The sequence below is a fragment of the Colobus angolensis genome, unplaced genomic scaffold (genome assembly GCF_000951035.1).
Source record: "Colobus angolensis palliatus isolate OR3802 unplaced genomic scaffold, Cang.pa_1.0 Scaffold125, whole genome shotgun sequence".
Lineage (NCBI taxonomy): Eukaryota > Metazoa > Chordata > Mammalia > Primates > Cercopithecidae > Colobus > Colobus angolensis.
Window position 1 is genome coordinate 7,719,712 of NW_012113697.1, and position 25,165 is coordinate 7,744,876.

Here is a 25,165-nt window from a genome sequence, read left to right on the forward strand (position 1 = left end):
ATTCTCCTGCCTCAGCCTCCCGAGTAGCTGGGATTACAGTCATGCACCACCACGTCCGGCTCATTTCTTGTATTTTTAGTAGAGACGGGGTTTCTCATAAACATTCTAGTCCCTAATTCTGACTGCCCATTTTCTTAAAGTAACTATAAATTTGGGTTGAGTCTTAACTATTAATACAGATGGTAATTCAATTTTTGGCATATTCAAGGTGCTAATCTCTGTATATCAGAGTTGCAGCCTAATGCCATCAGGGCTAGTTGTCCAAATGCTTGGAGATGCCAGGTGGCAACCACAGATAAGGTGGGCCTACGCCAAACTCAAGAGTGAATGTTTTTGCTAACGTATTTACGTTTTTAAAATGTTAGTAGTAAGCCCTATTGAGCAAATGAAACATATTTGTGAGCCTGAGTCAACCCAGGAACCTCGGGGTTGCAATTCTTTCATGGAAATCTTCTCAGGTAATCTTCGTAAAATCTCTGCCCCTCAAGTTTGCTGTGAGCTTGTTCTGGTCCTTATCTTTCCAATAATCCTAGAAGTTGAAGGGACCTGATAACAAATCCACATGGGCAGAGGTCCAAGGACCGAGCTCTGAAGGATCCTGAAAGAAAACAATGCTGGGAGCACTGCTCTGAGGAGTACAAAAGTGTAAAAGAGAAATGAGCTTAATCACCAAACTGAAGACTGTACTGACGAATACTTAAAAGTCCTTTTTAAACCACTGAGGTGGACAGAATGCAATTATCTGGCCCCAAAGAAAATATTTCTAAGAACATAATTCTCCCCAAGATTTTGAAGAAAATATTTAATTTGTACATCTACAACACAAATTCATCTTTCATTGGCCTCTATAATACCCAGCTTTCCCAAATGCTCTTCCACAGCACAAAAAGTAACATCAGTTTTCAAATACAAGGTGCAAGAAAGTGTACAGTACAGTCATGACTAGGGCAATATATACATGCACCTAAAAGAGAATTAACAAACAAAAGCTTGATTTCTAGAGAACACGGAAGTTATACCAGACAAGGAGAATGTAGGGGAATCTCATATTTATAGTACCCTTACCTATACATGATGAAGTTTACCTCTATAAACAAAAACATTAGCAGATGCTGCTAACATTCTGCATGTAATAAACTCCTACTTAAGCATCTGTGGATATTACACTATTAAAAGGCACATTTATTTCTTGACACATGTCTTTGCTAATGTCCTAAATTTGGGTTCCAGTTGATCTAGAAACTCCAGTCCCTCTTCTTCCTGCCGGTCGCTGCAGCACCCTACTGAGCCGGCCAGAGAACCTTTGCCTTCATAGTTATACGAACGAACGTAGTCTTCACAATGTTTATGCTCCTCATCTTGTCCACACAAATACACCTTCTGTATCAAAAAAGAGCACATTTTATTATTTTTTAAAAAACACCTAAACATATTAGCAGAAAAATGATGTCTTTGATTTACCTTTTACTGTTTAATTTTTAATCAGAGTGTGTCCTCTAATCGATTCCTATATACAAAAAATGCACAGGATTGGTCTGTATTATAGTCACTCTTAAAATATAGCAAATAAATAAGTGCTTCTAGTGAGCATACTTATAAAAATTAAGACTACGCATATATCACACAACTCATTTATAATTTTCCATTTGAACATAAAACACGTATATTTGAAATTTATCTTTGTAGCTTCTTCACATATTTGAGGAAAACCAATATAGGCTATGATTCCTATGTTTATACACTACTATATAACTGTGACACTGTAATATATTAAACTGGCTAATACCAAACCTATACTGATTAATCTGAGCATAAAACAAAACAAGGAACTAAAACTCAAACTAAAAGCTCAACAATTTATCCGGTTGATTTTGATAGCCAGGACTTCATAACCACACAAAGAACTCAAGCACACTGAGAAATGTTTGTAATTTATTATGATCCATTCATTCCTATATAATAAATATTTCACGCCAGGTGGTTTTTCTGTTAATTTTTAGGGAAGAGGCTGTCAACATTTTATCCTTTGTAAACACATCTACATATGGCACTCCTAGACAAACTTTCATAAACTGTTTCTCTTTGGGTTTAAACCAGACATCCACATCTATGATAATCCAACATTTAAAAGATGTTGACTTCCAGGTATATGGGGGGTAAAACTTTTGGGAAATTCTGATTTATAACTAGCATTTAACTTCCACGTAATATGACCTCGAAGACAGTGGAACTTACTTCGCCAAGCCGAGGTTGGGTGAAACTCTGCCAGTCTGTGTACGCGTATCTGCCAGTATCTCCCTGCCCCACTCCCTTGACGGACTCCAAGGTCTGATGTCCACCTCCCTTGTTGGAATCCAAAGTGTAGCCTCCTTTGACCATCTCAAAACTTTGCTGTGTTTTGATTCCCTGGCCACCAACAGTACCAACAGACATGCTTGTGTCACAAATGTTGGATGTCTGCATGGGGAGTCTAATATTTGCTTCCTGAAAGTAAAATTAGAGAGATAAAGTGAATTTGAAAAATGGAAACTAACCATTCATTTTCATTTTTTTCACCATAGGCAAATCACTTGCCTGCTGTGCCTCTCTGTTCCTCATACATAAAATCAGAATAATAGTATCATAGGTGTGATGGGTTGAACTGAGTCCCCTAAAAATTCATATGTCCTAACCCTCAGTGACTCAGAATGTGAACTTATTTGGAAATAGGGTCATTATAGATGCAATTAGTTAAGATATGGGATTAGAGTAGGTCCCTAAGTTAATACGACCAGTATCCTTATAAAAAGGGGACATTTGGACACAGACATGCACACAGGGAGAACGCCGTATGAAGATCTAATTTACACTGCCATAAGCCAGGGAATTGGCAGAAGCTAGGAAAGGGTCCTGGAACAGATCTCTCCCCAGTTCCTTCAGAGGGAGCATGGACCTGCCAACACCTTGATCTCTAATTTCTAGTCTCCAGATCTGTGAAACAATCCTTTTCTATTGTTTAAGTCACTCAGTTTGTTGTGACAACCCTAGCCCTGTAGAATTGGGAGGTTTAAAGGATTTAAAACATTGAGGACACTTGAAACTCTGCTTAGCATAGTAAGTGCTCAATAAACATTAGTGATATTATCACTGACATTGTTGTGTAATAATCTGTCGTCATTTGTTCACCATACAATTCAAAGGGATGTGAAATCTGATTTACCGTTACTTCTTCTCCAGGTCCTTCAGTATTTGATACAATTAAATTTTGCTGGGCTATGTCTTCTGGAAAACATTTCTTGACTGTTCTCTTAGCAGTGACACAGAAACATGTAAACAGAATACCTAAAAAGCAAAAAAGATCAAAGTAAAACACAGACATTAAATCATTTGATTACATGATTTTTTTAAAGTCTTGTATATGTCTCAAAAAATTCATTCCACAAATTGAGTTCTTTAGGTCACAAGATTTAAAAACAGAATATTTTAAAAATGTATTTATACTATTTGTAGCTTAAAGAGATTAATTACACTCTCTTCCCAGGTCCAGAATTAACTTATGTGTGTCTTTTATTTCTTCTACATTGAAATGGTAACTTCATCTAACTGAAATTTAAGATAGCATCATTAGTAGTTAAAATCACACAGAACACACTTAAAGGGCTTAGAATAACAAGATGAAGAACATTAGGCATAAATACAAACAAGAAAGGCAATTACATAAAATTGGTGTCCAGTTTCAAAAGTGTACATCAACGAATAAAGTGCTAAGAGGAATATTCAGTTTAATCTGAAACTCAGATCAATGAATTAGGATACAGTAAAGTTGATAGGAAAAGTTCATAAATGCAAATGGGTTCTTTAGAGTCAGAGGAGAGAGTAAGAAAAAGAAAAGGAAAGGAAGAAAGAAACAGAAAGAAAGAAAGAGAAAAAGGCAGACTTAATTAAGCGTGGACAATATTTCTATTACTTTTGTACCTCCAAATAACAGTTTGCAGAATGCAAAATCTTAGCATCCTTTGCCTGTATTGCTTTTCCTCAGTGGCTCATGTGACAATTTTCCACTCATTTCCATGAGTTAGTCTTACGATGATATTAAATCACTTCATGAATAATATGGAACATAAATATCTGAGTAAATTTTGGAATAGCTCTGTTTTCACAAATTCTTTTTCTGTGTGTGTATTCCCTACATAAACACGGCTGGTTCAAAGACCATATTATTTTATATGGATGGAATCTTCATAGTTTTATGCAGCTTCTTCATTTTACACATGGAAAGATGAGTTCAAAAAAGAGGAAATAATTTACCCACTGTCTCACAGATAATTATTGAAGAACTAAGGCTACCACCTCTGAAACCTACTTTAAATTTAATCTGCTGTTACTGATATGTTTCTTCTATCACTCAAAGCACCAAGACATAAAATAGATACGATATTTTTAAAAGAACACATTTCCCAAAGGCTATTAATATAAAAAACTTCCATGTTTTAAAAATATTAGATAAAATTTTAGCTAACACATTTTAGATAATGATAATATACTTACATAATAACAATACAGAACCCAACACCATAGCAAGAATAGCCCATCTTCCAAGTATTACATTTGGTCTAACGTCTCTTGCACTTTTACTGTTCATTCTACACTCAGATGGAGTTGAACAGTCACATACTCTCACTGTTAACACATGTGTTGCAACTAAACCATGCCTGTCTTTTATTTGAATAGGCACAGAATAATAGTCATATTCAAGATTTTGTCGTTGACGAAGAATGGCTGTTTTACCTAGGGGAAAAAAGAGAGAATATATACAGCTAGGATGTTTAGATAGCAACATTATTCCTACTTGATGTTCTCAGTGGACAGGAATCAATCTAGAATATAAACCCTAATTTTTCATTTTTTTTGAATTTTTGATTTCTCAGAAGAGCCAGAAAAGTAATTTATGTTGCTTTATGCTGATATTAAACTAATCTATACTTAACATGCTGCTCAAATGTTAATTAGAAAGGGACTTACATGTTTTCTTAAAGGATATTCAGAACAAGAGTCTAAGCTCACCATAATGGCATCAATTTTTTTTTTTTTAAAAAGATATTGTTGTTTTTAGGGTTAATAAAATAATTTCCTTAAATAAATGTGAATTTATTATGATAAACTAAGGTGAAAGGACCATCACCAATCTGAAGTCCCTACTGACCATAATATTTAGCATAATTACATACCATCCTTTTGTTCTAGATTCCAGTTTTTACTGGTAGAATTATCCAGAAAGAATTGAAAAGGTGGTCCATTTTCAGGTCCATCTGGATCTACAGGTTTCAGAACAGCAAAATCCTCATTATTCTGACAAATGGTCACTTCTTTATCAATTTGAGGTGGGTGATCATTGTAATCATCCAAATGAACTACTAATGTTCCAGTGCAAGATCGGCCAACTAAGATAAATTAAAAATAGGTTATTTCTTCACATGAAAATGTATTTATTTTCAACAATTTATAAAATATACAGTTGACATCTGCTTTCTACTAGCTGTCTGAGCTTGAGTTCGCATACATGCTTCCCGGATTTCAGACATCGAGGCTACAAAATAGGGACATGTCATTTTTCTTTGAAGACTAGAGCTGAATCAGATAATTTCTTCAGGTGCTTCTCAGAATTAAAAGGTGTGAGATTATGAGGAAGGTCACTACAGAATGACCTGTTGAAAATCAATTGGATGCCTTAAATCCTTCTTTATGCAGCGCATATATTCATCCTTTTACATTTGGTTATCAATCACTTTCTCAGCTTCTGCATTGCATCATATACTCTTTGTCCAAACCTTGAAAACTGCTTTAGAAATGCACTAGGTGTTTCCCTTCCTGTCTGCTTTGTAGGTTGCCACTCCTAGGAATACTTTTCTCCTCTTCTTTGCCAGGTAACACACTATTATCTTCAAGAATCTACTCAAATGTCACCTCCTCACAAAACTTGTAACTTCCACAGACAATGGCAGCCATATTCCAGTGCTTTCTCAGAACTCTTTGCTAATACCTTGGCTCACACACTGAACTGCAAAAATAGCATAGTAAGTTGTATTCACCTCGAGAGCCTAGTGATTTGCCCAGTATTTCCCAGCTAACTATAACTTCATACTAACACATTGAACATAATGCAGTTCCTATTTTTAAACTTGGAAACATTGAATTGAATAAGCCAGAAAAATAAGTTTTCATCTCTGTCCTAATACCATTCATATGTTCCTGACAACAGGAACTGTCTCATACTCATCTGTTGATTGCCACTATTAATGGTCTAAGACTTCACACATAGTATTTTTAGTTAAAATAGTGCCCATTATTTGTGTTTAAGAAATAATGAAGTTCAGAAACATGTCAAATCCCACCATTTGTCAAAGGATAATAAACTACAATAAATGATAAGATATCAAAATTGAAATAAACAGAAAGGTAATTGATGCAGTTTTTCATGTTTTTGCTTTAAATACTGGTCCACATTCTGAAACATGTCTGTTGAATTTATCATAAAGACTACTATAACTTGCGTGCAAATATAATTTATTTTTCTTTTTAATTTGAAATAACCCTAAGTCGTATCATGTAGTGTATTTCAGGAAAATTTTTTTCTGGTGAATAACTACAAAATTAATTTATTCAGTGATTTTTAAACTAATTGTTTAAATAAAGTAACTACTATTTATGCCTATTTTAAAACTATCTGAACAAGTTTAAAAATATCCAGAAATAAAACAGAGATATAGCTATTAGGAGAAGAAATGTACAATAGCATATAAATACTTTGAGACTGCCAGAAAACAGCAAATAAATTTGAATATAAGTAACAACTTTAAAATCAGCAAACTAACAAAGAAATGAATAATGTGAAAAAGAGGCCTTTATAAAGTCAAAAATTTAGTTACATGCACTAGAGATGAGTTGATATATATAGTGTAATTTCACCTTTTAAAATTTAAGCAGAAAATCTTTCTCTTTATAGAAAAATGGTGAGAAAACACACTTTAAAAATCCAATAAAAATGTGGTAATTATAGGAATGCAAATCAAGATTTATTTAATCACATATTCAACCAACATTTATCCCATAACTTACTGTTCTCTATTACAGTCTCTGTTTTAAGCATGTTGATAAAAACAGAATGAAACATGCTTGAAATTATTTACATGGAAGGCAATCAAAGCCAAAGCTGAGAAGGTCTTAGAACAGGGGTGTCCAATATTTTGGCTTCTCTGAGCCACACTGAAAACAGAATTGTCTTGGGCCACACATAAAATACACTAACACCAATGATAGCTGATGAGCTAAAAAACACATGTTGCAAACAAATCTTATAATGTTTCAAGAAAGTTTGTGAATTTTTGTTGGGTCACATTCAAAGCCATGCTGGGCTGCATGCTGCCTGCAGGCCACAGGTTGGACAAGCTTGTCTTAGAAGATATCAAAAATTACAAGAGGTTGATGGTAAGTTTTTGTTTTCCCCCTGGAAAGAGGTAAACAGCCAAAAATAAGTAATTACTGATAATAGCTGAGCATGGTGAAAGGTCATTGGGTGTGTTTATTTACTTCTAAAATTTACCATAAATTAAGCACATAAGCAAATGCCAAGTATAAATGAGTAAGAAACGTCACAAACACATAGCTAGAAAGTACATCTTGGGTTAACTAAAAATCTTCATAACACTTCAACAGCAATTCTGAAAAGCAGTAGTTTTTTTATTGCTACTTAAATGTTTCAGTAACTAGAATCACTACCTTATAAATCAGCCTATTCTATAAATTTTAAAATTGTTAAAAGATTTAAATTTTTACTTATTAAGCTACAATATGCCTCCTAATAATTTCCTATAATTTGCTCATGTTCTTTTTGGACTATCCATGCAAAACGTTTGCCACTTCTACATGACAACCCTTAAATATTTGTTATCTTAAGAAAATCCTTTTTGCAGAAGGGAAGAATAAAGAAGCACTTAGTAAATGTTTAATCTCAATTTTCTACATTAAAATCAGTTTTTCCAAGTGCTAATTATATCCCTAGAATTGTTAAGCTTTTTGTAGTGAAATTTATAACCTGGAGATTCATAGGACTCTCAAACAACAAAGGAATGACAAATATCAGCACCTGCACTGTGTATACGTACACCACATTTTCTGCCAGATACTTGGAAAGGGATCGTTTACAAAGAAAAACGGTCTTTATACAAAATTGAACTCATAATTAATCTCGTCAAGAGAACAGGATATACACGAGAAACAATGAAAGCAGCCTTTTCTACAGAAACCACACCATATATGATAATTGTTATTCCCAGGTCAAAAGGTATTTAGAGAAGAACTGAATCCAGACTAATGGAAATGATCACAAACCTTGTCATTGCCATTTATTTGAAGAAGTTAAGGGACCTGAATTTCAGACAGGAGGAGCAATGCTACTCTTCGTGGAAGGCATATAAAACAGTGCTTTCTCGACTGACAGCCTGACTGATAGAGGATTGACACAAGAAAGAAAGTTGGATTCTAAGAAAGGTAGAAGAATACCTAGATTATCATCCAGGAATATTCATGAGCATCAGAACAAAGTGTGTGTGTGTGTGTGTGTGTGTATTAAGGTTCAAAGAAACAAAATCCTTCATATCACTATATGGTTTTTCACTAAAACGTGTAACATCCTTATCTTTACTTTTTCTTAAGCACACCCAGGTTATCTTATAGCCATGGAATATAAATTTGTTGAAGTTTGCTTTTTATTTTCTTACACTACGATGACTGTGCTTATAGACATTGTCTTTTAGCACCAAAAAAACAAAGTTAATTTTTAAATACTGTGTTCTCCATAATTTTCTCTGCTTCAGACATTATTTTATTTTTTAAAAATTATGCCTCTGCATTTCTGTAATCTCTTCTCTTTCATCCTTAATCTGAGCAGCTCTTAACTGATCTCCACTTCTGATAATATCCGTACATTCTTTACGAGGAAAGTTCTCACACCATAGAATCTCTTGTGAAAATATAATAATTCTATAGTTGATATCATGTAAGAATTTGGCCTTATCTTAACATTCTTAATTTCCATGTCAGCTTGTCTAATACTTAGAACTTAATAGACAAACCAACAGTTGCAGAATAAATGAGTAAACATAAAGTATCCTTTGCAATCATAGAAAAAAATAGGGTATAATATCTGAGAACACATTGTTTGCATTTTGTTATAAAAAAAGTCACAAGGACAAATAAATAAGCAAGAACATTTTCACTACTGCCAACTTGTGTTAATTACCATGGAATTTGATATGTATTTATTAATACATTCACCCATTCCTTCTAAATAAATGCAACAGATGCAGTAAAAAAAACCTATAGCATTGCTGTATCAGCTAGTTTGTGTCGAACATCCAGCATATGCAGATAAAGAGTGGAAACTTTCTTGGATTAGGCACGTAGTCAAAAGAATAGGCTGTGTTATAAAAGCCCAAGTTCATTTATCTTTATTATTTATGGCAATTTTCCACAATTTATGGTAAATTTGTCATCAATATGATAAAATGAGTGTAGCTTCTACTTGTATTTTTATCATCCTCTTTTAATATCTTCTGCATATTTTTATGATGTATACATTAATATAGTAGAACATGTACATAAATACTTATGATAGCAAATATTTAAAAACATTCATAAATATATATTTAAACATACTAACAAGTGGTTTACTGATAGAAATGTATATGTTCAAAAGAAGTTCCAGATCACTACTTTACTACATTTGGAAGACATTCTTTACAGAATCGATTCTAAAATTGACCTTGGTAGAAGATTGCTAACCACCACAAAAGACTTAAGTCATTGTTTGACCATTCCTTTATAAAACAGGATAAATGATTCATTCTCCATTAAGAGAAGCTCAGAACAAACTTACTTTGAACCCAACTGTTTTAGGTGTGTTGAACCCTTTCAGCAAGCTCAAATCATAATGTATCTAAACCTGTACTTCTGAAAAAAATGGTGATCCTTGAATATGCCACCATTTCCTCAGCAAAAATTAATAACATAGATCATCTTTGAAATCTTAGACTTTAATTTTAATTGTGATGTAATTACATTTAAATTTATTGTGATATAATTAAGCCTTAAGCTTTGGCCATTCACTACCTCATAGCTTTGCATTACAGATGCACTGGAGCCAAAACTGGGTGATCTCCAATAACATGAACAATAATAATGCAAACATTGTTTGAATTATGTTTTGTCTAGAAATAAACAGATTTCACCCCAAGGTTTCCTTAAAAACATATCCTATATTTATACTTTATCTGTAGAAAATGGCACTCACCTGCATCCACTGCAACAACTGAAATATTGTATTGGTTGTTTCTTACAAATTTGGATTCTCTATCGAGTACTTTTAAAGTTCTCAAGTCGCCAGTGTGTTCATTAATTTCAAACCAGTTATCTTCATCCCCTAACTTCTGATACCTAATTTTTAGAAATCAAATATAAATGGCCAAATCAAAGAAGGGACATGATCTTAAAATCTGTCATTTTGAAAATACAAGAAACATTCCTAACTTTAAAACCAATTTACATAACAATTAAAACTAAGGAGCTTTTTGAAAAGTACATCACCTTAAGCCTTCACCACTGGCTGTTTCCGGGTCCAGTGCTTTGTATCCAAGGAGTTCTTGGCCAGCTGGGAAGCCATCTTGACTCTGAATAACTTTCACTGGAGGGTGGCATTCAGGGCCCTCATCACTGTCTATAATTTTAACGGTGACAGTTGTAGTGCACATTGCAGGAGTTTGTGAGTTCGCTGCTTTAGAGAATTGTGCCTCGTTAACTACACCAACTTTCAAAATAACTTGGCGATTGACTTCATAGTTCAATGGCTGTTAAATAAGCATACCTTAATAAGTCAATATATAACATTCTATATAAGGCTTCTAATTTCAAATTTTTCTACAAAGGAATATCATTTTTACATTTAAAATGTAACCCAAAGTTAGGGCTAACACAGTTAAAGACTAATAATTAGCTTCCTAAAGTGACAAACATTGCCAAATGCAAAATTGTTGATTCTCGGATTCAACCCATTTTTCTTCTCATTTTTCTTTTGGAAGATCTTGCCTTTAGCCTTTTTGATTTTAAGTTTAAATATTAACAGAAATGCAAGATAAGTGTATGAAAAATGTCAGATTATTTCATTGCTTATTATATGGGATAACAGTGACTACTAAATTGCCTCCAAACTAAGTATAAAAAATAATTAGATAGAAATTTGGCTATAATACAGCAGTTACTCTATGCCTGAGTCAAAAGATAGAATGATATTTAACAGCACCTTTTCAAAGCACATTAGATTTCAGGCTGTTTAGTTCCTGATGAAAGCGCTTGGTCCTTAATGTGATTGGCTGTGTCCCCACCCAAATCTCAACCAGATTTGTGTCTCCCAGAATTCCCACCTGTTGTGGGAGGGACCCAGGGCAAGGTAGTTGAATCATGGGAGCCAGTCTTTCCTGTGCTATTCTCGTGACAGTGAATAAGTCTCACAAGAGCTGATGGGTTTATCAGGGGTTTCTGCTTTTGCTTCTGCCTCATTTTTCTCTTGCTGCTACCATGTGAGAAGTGCCTTTTGCCTCCCACCATGATTCTGAGGCCTTCCCAGCCATGTGAAACTTTAAGTCCAATTAAACCTCTCTTTGTTCCCAGTTTCAGGTTTGTCTTTATCAGCCACATGAAAACAAACTAATACAGTCCTAAACTGAATAATTAGAAAGAATCCTAAAATAACGTTTAAAGGGTGAAAAAAAAAATCAAGGGGGAAAAAAACCTGCAACCAGGAAAGGAAAAGAAATAAAGAAAGAAAAAGTATATGGTTCAATAATTAAAGAATATTTTCTAAAAATCTTATCAGGAGAACACAATGTCTGCCTGAACCTTCTGAGGACTTACATTGTCTCTAAGAAATTGATGAAGGAAGCTATGCAAGAAATTAGTGAGAGCTATGGATAGATGGACTAAAAATAATTAGGTCCAGTTAAAGTAATCATCCTAAAAACCAGTAATTGCAAGTAAATTTTTAAAATCCAAAGCAATGACTACCTGGAATACAGGAGGATTAATGAGAAAAGTTGCTGAATATTTAGTGCAATAGTCTCTCTTGCAGAATACATCATAGAGAGGCAAAAATAAAATATAATATGAACATGAAAGGAGTTGAATAGTTGAGGCTTGATTTCAAATGTGATTCTTCCATTTTCTTCTTTTGTGTGTTCTTATAAAATAGAACTTTGGACAAGTGAGTGTCTAAGACCCCTTCTAAAGCAAATAACTGGTTCAGTATTCAATATTTCTCTGTCTTGGTTTTCTTCATATAAAGAACAATGAGTTTTGTACCTGACGTGACTTTCTTCTATGAGAGAAAATTAGGGTAAGAGAATTAGAAAAAAAAAGTTTATATAAACCAATATAAATCATTTGGCCTTGCATTGCAGTATTCTAGTCATATACACATAAGAATTATCTCTTAAAATCAGTGCATGAGTTAGGATATTTTAAAGCATAGCCTGATTATTTTATTTGTTTACCTTGACAACACACAACACTCCTTCATTTGTATTTGGATCTGTGCTAATTTTGAAGTTTCCATTTTCATTTCCTTGTAGGATTGTGTATACAGCCTTTGAGTGAGGAGTGTTTGGCAAATCCTGATCCTGTACCTTCATTCTTAAAATCTCCACATCAATTCTGTTTTCTTCTACTTCTGTAACATACTGAAAGAATTGTCCCTTATTATTATCAATTTACAACTTTGACAATGTGGCTTTATATTCTAAAACATGTATTTAAAGAAAAAATAAAGCAATGTGAAAAAGCTGCCCTCAATATATTGGGAAACATTTTACAAATTTAATGCATAGCTTAGTTCTTTCCTCCTAAATTGCCTTTTCATATCTTTTCCATTCTTCAAAGGTTACCCCAACTCTTACCTTCTGAACTTCTCTGAGATAATTTTCCTAATCATTCTAGAACTCAGATTTGTCTTTTCTCTGAACCTCTACAATATTTACAGTCTATCATCTTCCATTTTTACACAGTAAGCACTTAATAAATGTTTTACGTTAATATATTAAACACTCAGTACTTGTAGGTAATTATAACACATGTTGACTTCTAATTTCTGAAAGAATTGTTTTCACACCAATCTTTCCAAATGTACTTTTGATTCACTTGCAAATCTTTAGCAGAAAAGTTTTCCCTTTTTTTGAGACATTAAACAATAGCCCTCCACAAAAAATATCTTACAAAATCATAAGATATTAAAGACTGAAAGAAGTAGGAAATTGAATCTGTTAGAGATAGAAGGTGAATTCATATAGAAGGATGACAGACACTGGAGCATAATAGACCTAGATTTGAATCCTGGTTATTCCTTGCATATGGTTTATTAGTATGAGATCTTGACTTAACAGACTTTCTATTTCCTCATATGAAACATGGGTTAAAATACATCCTCATATATTGTAGGGATTCATATAATAAATTACATGAATATGTCTATCACTGTACTTGCAGGTTTTTCCTTCTCTGACTTGTGCTCTGGAATAGATTAATGAAAAAATGAAAGTTTCTTTATCAAAAGTTCAGAAAAGGGGAACCATTTCCTGAAACTATGGTCATAAAAATATAAATATATATATGTACACATGCACACACACACACACATATATTTTTATATATATCTTATTGTTTACTGCCTAAGAAAAAGTTTACTCATAGTACAGGAAGAGCTTGTTTGGAGTTGTGAGCCAGCCTGTACTACTGTCTCCATAGGCTAGTTCCTTATTCATCTTAAGAAGCTGAAATGTAAAGGACACCAGAGAGAGAGCCTCTCCTCCTTCACCCTACATAAAAAATTTAATGCTAAGGAATCTGATAGCGAGCTTAACACCAAAAAAAAAAAAAAAAAAAATTGAACACATGAACACATCTAGGGCTAAGAAGCTCTTCGGTAGCCAAGAGCATGGTTACATGGTTATTTCCCTAGCATCCAGAAATAACTAGTACTTCAATTATTTGTACAGAAATCATGTTTTTCTCCCTATATTATCTGTAAGTAGTAGTTATTTAAATCAAACTGTGTGATCTCACAGAGCTACCAAATTCTAGATATGCTTTTTGAAAAAGTAGATAAATCTAGATTAATGAATAGAGAGGTATACTCACAGAAGTTTCTGTGAAGGATGGTGGATTGTCATTTTCATCCTCAAGTGAAATAGTAATTGTTCCTGTATTAAATAAACCGAAAGGCTGACCACCCATGTCTCGCACTTCCATTATTAACTGGTAAGTATCACATTTCTGGGAAAAAAAGAAAAAGTACATTAATGAACACTTTTATTTTCTATAACTTGCAATTCTCACAACCACTGTTTAGATATGATTATTGTACAAATATTCATATGTGTGTGTGTGTGTCTGTGTGTGTGTGTGTGTGTCTATATATATTTGAGATGGAGTCTCGCTCTGTCACCCAGGCTGGAGTGCAGTGGCATGATCTTGGCTCACTGCTACCTCTGCCTCCCAGGTTCAAGTGATTCTCCTGCCTCAGCCTCCAGAGTAGCTGCGATTACAGGCGCCCGCCACCACACCCAGGTAATCTTTGTATTTTTCATAGAGACAGAGTTTTACTGTGTTGCCCAGGCTGGTCACGAATTCCTGAGCTTAGGCAATCTGCCTGCCTTGGCCTGCCAAAGTGCTGGTATTACAGGCGTGAGCCACTGTGCCTGGCCCAAATCTTCTTTTTTACATATAATTTTGTTTAAAAAGAACATAAATAAAAGTACAGAACAAGATATTGGCTGATTGGTACAATGGAAAGGTGATGTGTCTAATATAACATTTTAAAATTTAAAGCTGCTTTATTTATAATTGCCAAAACTTGAAAGCAACCAAGATGTCCTTTAGTAGGTAAATGGGTACATAAACTGGTACAACCAGACAATGAAATATTATTCAGTGCTAAAAAGAAAAGAGCTATCAAGACTTAAAAAGACATGAAAGAAATTTAAAAGCATATTACTAAACGAAAGAAGCCAATCTTAAAAGTCTACATACTATATTATTTCAACTATATGACGTTCTAAAAAAGGGCAAAAGTATAGAGACAGTAAAAATACCAGTGGTTGTCAGGAATTAAGAGGGAAGAAGCCATCAATAGAAGTACTACAGAAGCACAATAATCCTCAATGGGAGGATTTTAGGGCAGTGAAACCACTTTGGACGATACTATAATGACGGATGCATGTCTTTATACATTTGTTCAAACTCATAGAATATATAGCACCAAGAGTGAACCACAATGTGAGAACTACGGACTTTAGGTAATAATGATGTGTCAACATAAGTGTACCAGTTGTACCAAATATACTACTGTGGGGCAGGATGTTGATAGCAGGGAAGGCTACGTGTAGTTGGGGGGGATAGGGAGTATATGGGAACTGTCTGTATTTTCTTTATTTTGAGACGGAGTCTCGCTCTGTCGCCCAGGCTGGAGTGCAGTGGTGCGATCTCGGCTCACTGCAAGCTCCGCCTCCCGGGTTCACGCCATTCTCCTGCCCCAGCCTCCCGAGTAACTGGGACTACAGGCACCCACCACCATGCCTGGCTAATTTTTGTGTGTTTCTAGTAGAGACAGGGTTTCACCGTGTTAGCGAGGAAGGTCTCCATCTCCTGACCTTGTGATCCGCCCGGCTAGGCCTCCCAGAGTGCTGGGATTACAGGCGTGAGCCTCCGTGCCTGGCCTCCGTCGGTACTTTCTACTAAATTATGCTGTGAACCCAAAGCTGCTACACCAAAGTTTATCAATTTAAAAAGTTAAGCATATTGGAGTCAGATAAAAATAGTTTTTTAAAAACAAAAATAAAATAAATGTAAAGCAATTTTATCATCAACAGATCAAATCAGATTACTGATTTCAAGAGAGACCCTGTCTAATATATGGTACTTTCCCAACATCTCTGTAAGGACAGAGGACATCTCCAGATAAGCCCTAACCGCAGCCTACAGAAGCATGCTGAGAAAGGAGGCCAGAGTGGCCATATTGCAACATTCTCTCATTCTCAGTTTAAATGTAGTTTAATGACTGGAAAGTTAATTAATCATCATTACTTCTCTATCCAGAAAAGGTGTAGTTGTGGTGATGACACCGGTATCTGGATGTATGGAGAAATGCTTTGGATGGTCTGGGATTTGTTGTAAGATTTTATATTTCAGACGAGTATGGAGAGTGTCAGGTTCGTCGAGATCTGTGGCACTCACTTGTCCCACTGAAGTCCCTGTTTAAAAAAATCCAAAAATGATAAAAATTTCCACTCATATAATTGAATCATAAACGAAATAAAATCAAGGCATTGTTGTAGCAAATTCTCCCCAAAACCACAAGTAGACTAGTTTTACTGTTACGTTGAGGAATGTGAAACTGTTCTAAAGGTCTCCAAGCCTCCCTTACTCGGGAACTTCAGTTAGGTGGCTCCTGTGAATAACGTGATGTGTATTCTACGTATATGAGAACAGTTCCCACACTACCTTTGGAAACAGTAGTTCTGAAATTCTTTCTCTCCAAGTTCATGGGCTATTTTTAAATTTAACTTAATTTAATTTTAGATTTGGGGGTACACATGCAGGTTTGTTACAGGGGTATATTGTGCGATACTGAGGTTTGGGCTTCTAAGGATCCCATCACCCGCGTAGTGAATGTAGTACCGGATACGTAGTTTTTCAGCCCCTTCCCTCCTCCTTCCCTCCTAACTTCTGGAATCCCCATTGTTTATTGTTTCCATCTTTGTGTCTATGTGTACCCAATGTTCAACTCTCACTTATAAGTGAGAACATGTGGTATTTAACTTTCTGCTGTGTTAATTTGCTTAGGATAATGGCCTCCGGCTGCATCTCTGTTGATGCAAAAGACATGATTTTATTATTTTTTATGGCTGCATAGTATGCCATGGCCTTTGTGTACTACATTTTCTTTATCCAGTCCACCATTGAAGGGCACATGGATTGATTTCATGTCTTTGCTATTGTGAATGGTGCTGCAATAAACATACAAGTGCAAGAGTCTTTTGGTAGAATGATTTGTTTTCCTTTGGGTATATACCTAGTAATGGCATTGCTAGCTCAAATAGTAGCTCTGTTTTTAGTTCTTTGAGCAATCTCCAAACTGCTTTCCACAGGGGATGAACTAATTTATATTCTCACCAATGGCGTATAAGTGTTCATGGACCATTTTTGAATGGGACCTTCTCTGCATACCTCGTCTCTTTTATAACCCAACTTGATAACGTTAATTGGAGGAATACCACATCTTTACACATTATAACAAATATTTTATCCTTTTATACTTTAATAAATGTGATACATTATTGATGTATACAAATACTTATTAATATATGCAAGACAAAATCATACGCAGCAGTCTATCATTTAGACAAGCTTCATAGTCCAGACATGAGAGTATTAGACACACTGCATTAGCATTGTGAAACAGCAATATTATACACACATATGTATATGGAAACAGAATGGAGGAGGCCACAGGAAATAACAACTGCTCTTGCAACATTTGAAAATAAACTAGTCAGTCTTGTTACACCCCTTAGTAGTCTTGGGTCACAGTCTTGGCTTCACATAGCATCAGATCAGTTTAATTTTTTTTTTTTCATTTTGCTGAGAAGATATGCCAAAAAAGGCAATGTTTATGTTTTATATATCAGATCACTATTTCCATGCCATGATATATTTCTGGTTCCTTGAAAATGTATTGAAACTTTATAAAGATTCAAATTATTTACAGTTTCAAAAATGCACCTGTGACACATATGTACTTGCTAAAAATATAAAATATCTTTATATTTAATATGAATGGCATTTGTCTGTTGCACATTGAGATCTGTTGTGTACTAATCTAACCAGTTAGTTACTTTATGTATCAATTAGCTACCTTCTAGATGTGGGTAGCAAGATGAGCACAAAAAGGTTTTCCTTTGAGAAGTATATGATCTCATAAAACTAGAACGTTTTATGTATATCCTTGAAAGTCAAACATTTAAAAATGTTCTACATAATTGTGTTTAAAATATTAATAAAGAATTCAATGGAAGCAAAAATCTAGTGTTTTCCTAAAATTGCCATCATCCTAAACACTGGTTACAAAACTAGGCTACAATGAAAGCTAATACCCAACAGTCGTTTAATAAAGAGAATTCAGGAAAACACTGATATTATAAGATTTTAATATAAACCGGTACTACACATACATAGCCTACGAAAGTCAAATCCTTCGAATTTCAAATGTCTGTTAAAAAATATTCCCTGACACCATAAAATAGACATTCCTGTATGTTTGGTTACATCACTTTTTTTGGAGTATTTTTCTTGCTTAGAAGGAAAAGTTGAATTTTTCCTATGTTTAGGCTTCTACATATCCTTAAGTGACAGTTGTTTAAAAACCACTGAATGAATTAATTAATTAGTGAAAAAATAACATCTTATTTTGTTGGAAGAAAAAATGATCCCTGGTCCACGTGTAAATCCCCTGCAATATTCTCTATGAATTTCTGGGTATAGTCCCTTTTATACTGAATGACTTTTCCCAGTGGCAAAACTGAGCAACATTTCCTTCACTGCAGACTTTCTAAGCATGCATTGGTAAACCAAACACCAACTTCAGCAACAACCCCACCCTAGAGAGAATTGAGTCAAATAAATGCTGCCAGAATTATAAAATCATGACATAAAAGAGAAAATATATAATATTTTATCTTATGCATCTGCTTAAATTTAAGAAAGTTTGCTCAGAGTCATTTACGGCCCTTGATACAAATGTCATATAACAACAATTCCTAATGGGAAAAAGTATGTGTAATCAGAAATACCAGAAAAAGCATAAAATGCAATGATAAAAGGTAAACATCTTTAATTATAACACTTATGAAATGCCAAATAATCTTCTTATCATGCTACTATAAAATGTGAACTTACCGGATCGGCAATTTTCAGGCACAGTAAAGATAGTCATTTTGTGTTCAAAATATGGGGCGTTATCATTATCATCTTCAATTTTGATGATCAAGGGGAGTGGATATTCTGGTGCATAGCCATCTGCGGTTGTTGCATAGCCATATAACTGAAAGAAAGGAAAATATCATCAATGTTTTCTCAAATGACAAATTATGCACAAAAGTAAGCCTAGCAGTGGGGGAAAATGCAACATTAAAAAAAAGAAAAAAATCATTCCCAAAGACCCGTAACTAAGAAATGATGCAATGGAGAGATAACCCACAGATGCAGTCTCTGCCTGCCATGTGGTTTCAATCCCCTCTCGGTGTTATTGCTCATTATTCTCCCACTCTGAGCACCATGCACTCCAGATGTTCTCTGAATTAACTGTAGGCTGTTTTACTTGTTAGAATGCATGCAGATTTCCCCCAGTTATGTTATTAACACGTGTGTTTAAAGTTTATAAAAATACAATTCTATTTATGTATAGATTTACATATACACACAAATAAATGGACATCACAACTATTTCAGGATAATTCAATTATAAGTTCTTTACCTATATTTTCTCATTTTTCTATCGTAAGTATGTATTTCTTCACAATAAAAATGTTAATAAAAGCATATACATATCAGAAATTCCATTTCAAAATGAATGCCTTGTCCGCAACAGCCAGTATGTATTTAATGTCCTTTCTCTCTAAACTCCAAATTATTCCTACACCTCCCTTATGTGGTTTGTGCATAGTAAGTGTTCAGTAAATAGTTGATGAATGGATTTTCATCACTCATGGGACCAACTAAAGCTACCCAAAGTGAATTCTGCATTAACTCAGTTTTTTACCACAACTAGCTCTCCTAATTTTCCCTACTGTAACCATTTCTACATGAAGTAGGATTAAAATTCCAGGCACTAAACTCCTCCCTCTCTCATAAACCTTAGTAGTCAGTTGCCAAGTTCTAGAGATTATGGCATTTTTGTGTTTCTCATGCATGTTCTCTTTTCTATTCCCATTGCCATCATTTTCATGTGACTCCAAATGCATTCTACATGTTGACCCACCAACTTTGATGCAGTTGTTCTGACATTCCTTGTTCCAATCGATGTAACCTCAGAAGTCAGATTTTACTTAGTTTTACAATTTTAACCACGATACTCACTAATCACACTCTTCAGCGATTTACCCACTAATTGCTAAAGTAACCACAAAATCCTCATTATTGTGTTAAAAGGCAACATTTCATGTTCACTGTTCATTCTAACCTGGAAAGGAAAGAATTTACACTCCAAACTCTGGAATGGAATGTATTAAAATAACCATTCATGTTCTCTCTGCCCTCCTAATCACTTTTCTCCAAGTAACTTCCAGGTGGTATTTTTCAGTAATAAAACTTATATTATGGCTTTCATCTGTCTGATTTCTATATCTTATTTATCAATAAATTCTAAATTTAGGAGCAGAATACAGTGGTATATCATTACCACTTCACCATACCACCACCACCATCATCATCACCACTACCATCATCATCACCACCACCACAACTACCACCATCATCACCACCACCATCAGCAGCACCATCATCACCACCACCACTACCATCACCACCACCACCATTATTACCATTGTCATCACCATCACCACCAACATCATCACCACTACCACTATTACCATCATCACCACCACCACTACCGTCACCCCCACCACCACCATCATCATCACCACCAACACCACCTCTATCATTATCATCACCACCACTGCCACCACCATCATCATCACTACTACCACCACCAACATCATCACCACCACCACCACTACCACCATCATCACCACCACCACCATCACTACTACCACAACCGCCATCATCACCACCACCACTACCATCACCGCCACTACCACTACCATCATCATCACCACCACTACCACCATTATCACCACCACTACCACCACCACCATCATCACCACTACCATCACCACCACCACTACCACCACTATCACCATCATCACCACCACCATCAGCAGCACTATCATCACCACCACTACTACCATCACCACCAACACCACCACCATTGTCATCACCACCACCACCACTACCATCATCATCACCACCACTACCACCACTACCACCATTATCACCACCACTACCACCACCACCATCATCACCACTACCATCATCACCACCACTACCACCACTATCACCATCACCATCACCATCAGCAGCACTATCATCACCACCACTACTACCATCACCAGCAACACCACCGCCGTTGTCATCACCACCACCACCACTACCACCATCATCACCACCACTACCACCATTATCACCACCACCATCAACAGTAGCACCATCATCATCACCACACTATCATCACCGTCACCACCATTATCATCACCATCACCACCACCACCATCATCACCACTACCACTGTTACCATCACCACTACTACCACCACGACCACCACCATCATCATCACCACACTACCATCACCACCATTATCATCATCATCACCACTACCACTACCACCACCATCACCACCACCACTGTCATCATCATTGCCTCTATCACCACCACCACTATCATCAACACCACTACCACGATCACATCATCGTTATCATCATTACTGCCAGCACATCCAGATGTCAACACTACTCACCCTTCCTAACAATCCTTCCCTTTGTCTTCATATAGATGATGTGGATTTTTATGCCTTAAAATGCTGTCATTTTGATATTTTGGCTGGATACAACTATAAAATGGTTTTATATCTCTATTAGATGACAATTGCTCTCAGGCTTGAAGACTGAGACTTACTGATATGTGTATCCTGGAAGTACCTGACACGGTAACACAGTGCCTTGCCTTGGGTAAGTCTTCAATAAATAGCTTTTTGCATTCAATTCTACTCATCTTTCCTTTGAGGAAGACGAACTATCCCTTAAGTTATCCTTCTGTAAAAAATGTCATAAAGATTCTATTGCATCTCTTGGAATGAATTCTTCTATCTCATTACAATGGCATTAACAAGTCTCCTTATCCAACATACTAAGTCCACACTGCTATAATTTATACTAATTTGTCTCAGTTTTTCTCTTCAATAGAAATGAAGATCATCTGCTTCCCACCATATGCTCGTTTGTAATTTGAAATAATTTTTTTGTTATTTGACTACAAGTAAATATTATTTCACATTCCACTGATGATGATTTTGTTACAGGTAGTATCCTGGTTTTGTTTTGTTTTGCTAATAATGAACCAAGTATCTCCGAAATGAATCAAAATTGGAATCATCATTAGCTTAACATTAAAACAGAACCTAACTCTCTAGGAGAATTGACTTACGTTCATATGATAGAGTAACTCATTATAAGTATGTTATTTAGCCAACAAAGCAACAATTTCAAAAAATAAAGGTAATGGTTTCATTATTCTTTCCATCATTCTGTATTAAAAGCAATAATAATATACTTAAATGTTGTTATAATAACAAATAATTTAGAATATTTTTACTTGTATTTTTAGCTAGGTTATAAGAGTGTTATTTAGTGTCTTGTGCATGTTATTATAATATAATTTCCTTCTTTGAATTATTCTATAGCTTGAAGAATCTCATCTATTTTAGCCCTTTTATGCTATATATTGCTGAAATTGCTGTCGTCTTTGGAAAAATACAAACAGCTGCCGACAAGAATAGGGACTTGAGTTTGGCCTTACAGTGGCAGGCATTCAGTAGATGGGGCAGAGAAAGGAGAGAGCAGTAACACCAAAGCTGAGCGGGTCCAGAGCGTGAATTAACAACCCATATATGAAGAGAATGAATCGACTTGTGTGCCCAGAAGAGAAAATAAACATTACAAGAGGCCGGGCGCAGCGGCTCACACCTGTAATCCCAGCAGTTTGGGAGGCCGAGGTGGGTGAATCACTTGAGGCCAGGAGTTTGAGACCAGCCTGGGCAACGTGGTGAAATCCTATCTCTACTAAAAATACAAAGATTAGCCAGGCGTAGTGGTGGGTGCCTGTAATCCCAGCTATTCGAGAGGTTGAGGCAGGAGAATTGCTTGAACTCAGGAGGCAGAGGTTGCAGTGAGCAGAGATGGGACTACTGCACTCCAGCCCGGGAGACAGATTGACACCCTGTCTCAAAAAAAAAAAAAAACAAAAACAAAAAACAAAAAAAACAAGGTGGTAAAAGATACTAATGTTCTGGTTGAATAGGTAAGAAAGGACCAGACTGAAATGAACTTTTCCAAAGGTACAGATTATCCCCAGCACTCAAGAGAGAAAGGAAGTTTGCAGCTGCTTTCACAGTATCACCTGGGATTGTTGAAGAAAGTTCACTTCTTATGTAACTATTCTTTGAATATATATTGAATTAGACCTATGGCTACTACTCCCAAATCTATGAAATCAGATTATTTCAAATAAAAATAATCTGTTATTGATATTTAATGTGCATATGGCTTATATAAAGAATTAGGAAACTCCATGAAAATTCCCAGGTTTAAGGACAAAATTCTAGAGCAGGTGTATTGTTGAATCTACCATTAGAACATCTTCAACAACTTTTACAGTTTACATAGTGGTATCACTAATACTATGGCATTCAATGATCAGAACACTACTGAGGTTGGGAAGACAGCTATTAGCAGCCCATAAACAAAGAAGAAAGCAAACTCAAGGAGGTTGTGATTTGTTTGAGGCTACAAGGAAAGGAGCAGATACTTAGGATCTACTAATTCCTAGAAAAATACATTATTCAATATTTTTAAAATTAAGTGAATCGAGTATTGATAGAAAACTATTATTAAAGTATATTACATTAAAAACATATTATCTTAATCTTAACTTCTGCATTGACAAGGAAGTCTTCTGTTCTATCCTGCTTCAAGTGGTTTTGTAACTTGCATCATGTTTACGTCTTGTTGCTATACCTCACTTAATAAATTTCACTAATTTGCAAGTGGTGTTTCTTAATGCCAATTCAAACTTAACTGTGTTAATGGGAACTACAGAAACATGGGCAATTCTGAGGGAAAATTATTTAAAAGCTTAACTTTGAGGATAAATTTCAACTTATTTTATTCATTTGTATTTTTTAAATGTTAAAAATAGCAAAGTAACTTATTTTTAATTATAAACTGTTCTCTCGTTTTCCCTTTGGCAATGACCACAGTAAGAAGCAAAGATAGAAAGCAGGTTGGCAAAGAGAACCCTATCAAACAATTCCTCAGCAAAATTGAAAATGAAGTGGATATTGCAACATACAGGCACCTTTTTATTTCTCCTCAAGAGTGACTTCTAGTGTTAGATCTTTTCTCTAGTAAAGAAACTGTAAAAACAGCAGAAAACTTACTTTCTATCAGTCATTTATTTGTTTATGAGTAGAAAGATCAAAGTGATTGCAATGGTGCTCAGCTTACTTCCCCTGTAAGAACTTGCATATACTATTTTTTAAAGTAAAAGTGTGCCATATTACCAGAAGTAAAATATGTTTATTCTAGAGAATTTGGAAGGGAACATAAAATTATAAAGAAAATATGCCACTATAATCCCACCATGAATTTTTTATTTAATTATGAAACATCTAAAGTGGAAAATTTATATAGTTTCAAATTTTTCACTACCTTATAGAGTGCTTTGGAGATATCCTTAGGATAGAATCTAATCCCCTTAGGATGAATTATAAGATCTTTCCCTCTCTATTTTTTACTTTCATCCCTAGCTTCATATTTCACATTCTTCCTTAGCTTCAAACTACACTTCAGCCACTGTTTGTCGTTGTTGTTGTCGATTTCTTTTTAACAAGTAAATATTTCCATTTCTGATGCATCTTCCTGGAATACTTATCTACCACTTCACCTCCCCACAACTGTTAACTTCTTTCATAGCTGCCTTGAGGTGGCCACCAATTATTTCTCATTCTCCAGATGTCTGCTAAAATATTATTCTCTGAACTGCCCAAGTATGAAATAAGTTTCATTCTTACATACTCCTTTAGCAAAGAACTTTATTATACTCTTTTATAATTCAAGACAATAAATGCTTAATCAATTTTATTCACCACCATTCCAAAAACCTACTATGAATTTCTTATTTCATCAGATGTGACATCATA

At 35.1% G+C, this 25,165-nt stretch overlaps 1 protein-coding gene across 1 annotated transcript in view; it reads right to left on the reverse strand.

The window, feature by feature from the left end:
* Positions 1–25,165, reverse strand: part of DSC1 (desmocollin 1) — a 42,788-nt gene that overhangs the window by 9,327 nt on the left and 8,296 nt on the right. Inside the window, exons 6-16 of the mRNA XM_011933276.1 lie at positions 19,033–19,177; positions 16,162–16,328; positions 14,218–14,352; positions 12,579–12,764; positions 10,621–10,880; positions 10,328–10,470; positions 5,208–5,420; positions 4,528–4,767; positions 3,200–3,321; positions 2,236–2,484; positions 11–1,380 (exon numbers count right to left, since the gene is read on the reverse strand). Of these exons, the coding sequence (XP_011788666.1) occupies positions 1,183–1,380; positions 2,236–2,484; positions 3,200–3,321; positions 4,528–4,767; positions 5,208–5,420; positions 10,328–10,470; positions 10,621–10,880; positions 12,579–12,764; positions 14,218–14,352; positions 16,162–16,328; positions 19,033–19,177 (2,058 nt within the window). The 3' untranslated portion in view covers positions 11–1,182. The remainder of the gene's footprint in view (positions 1–10; positions 1,381–2,235; positions 2,485–3,199; positions 3,322–4,527; positions 4,768–5,207; positions 5,421–10,327; positions 10,471–10,620; positions 10,881–12,578; positions 12,765–14,217; positions 14,353–16,161; positions 16,329–19,032; positions 19,178–25,165) is intronic.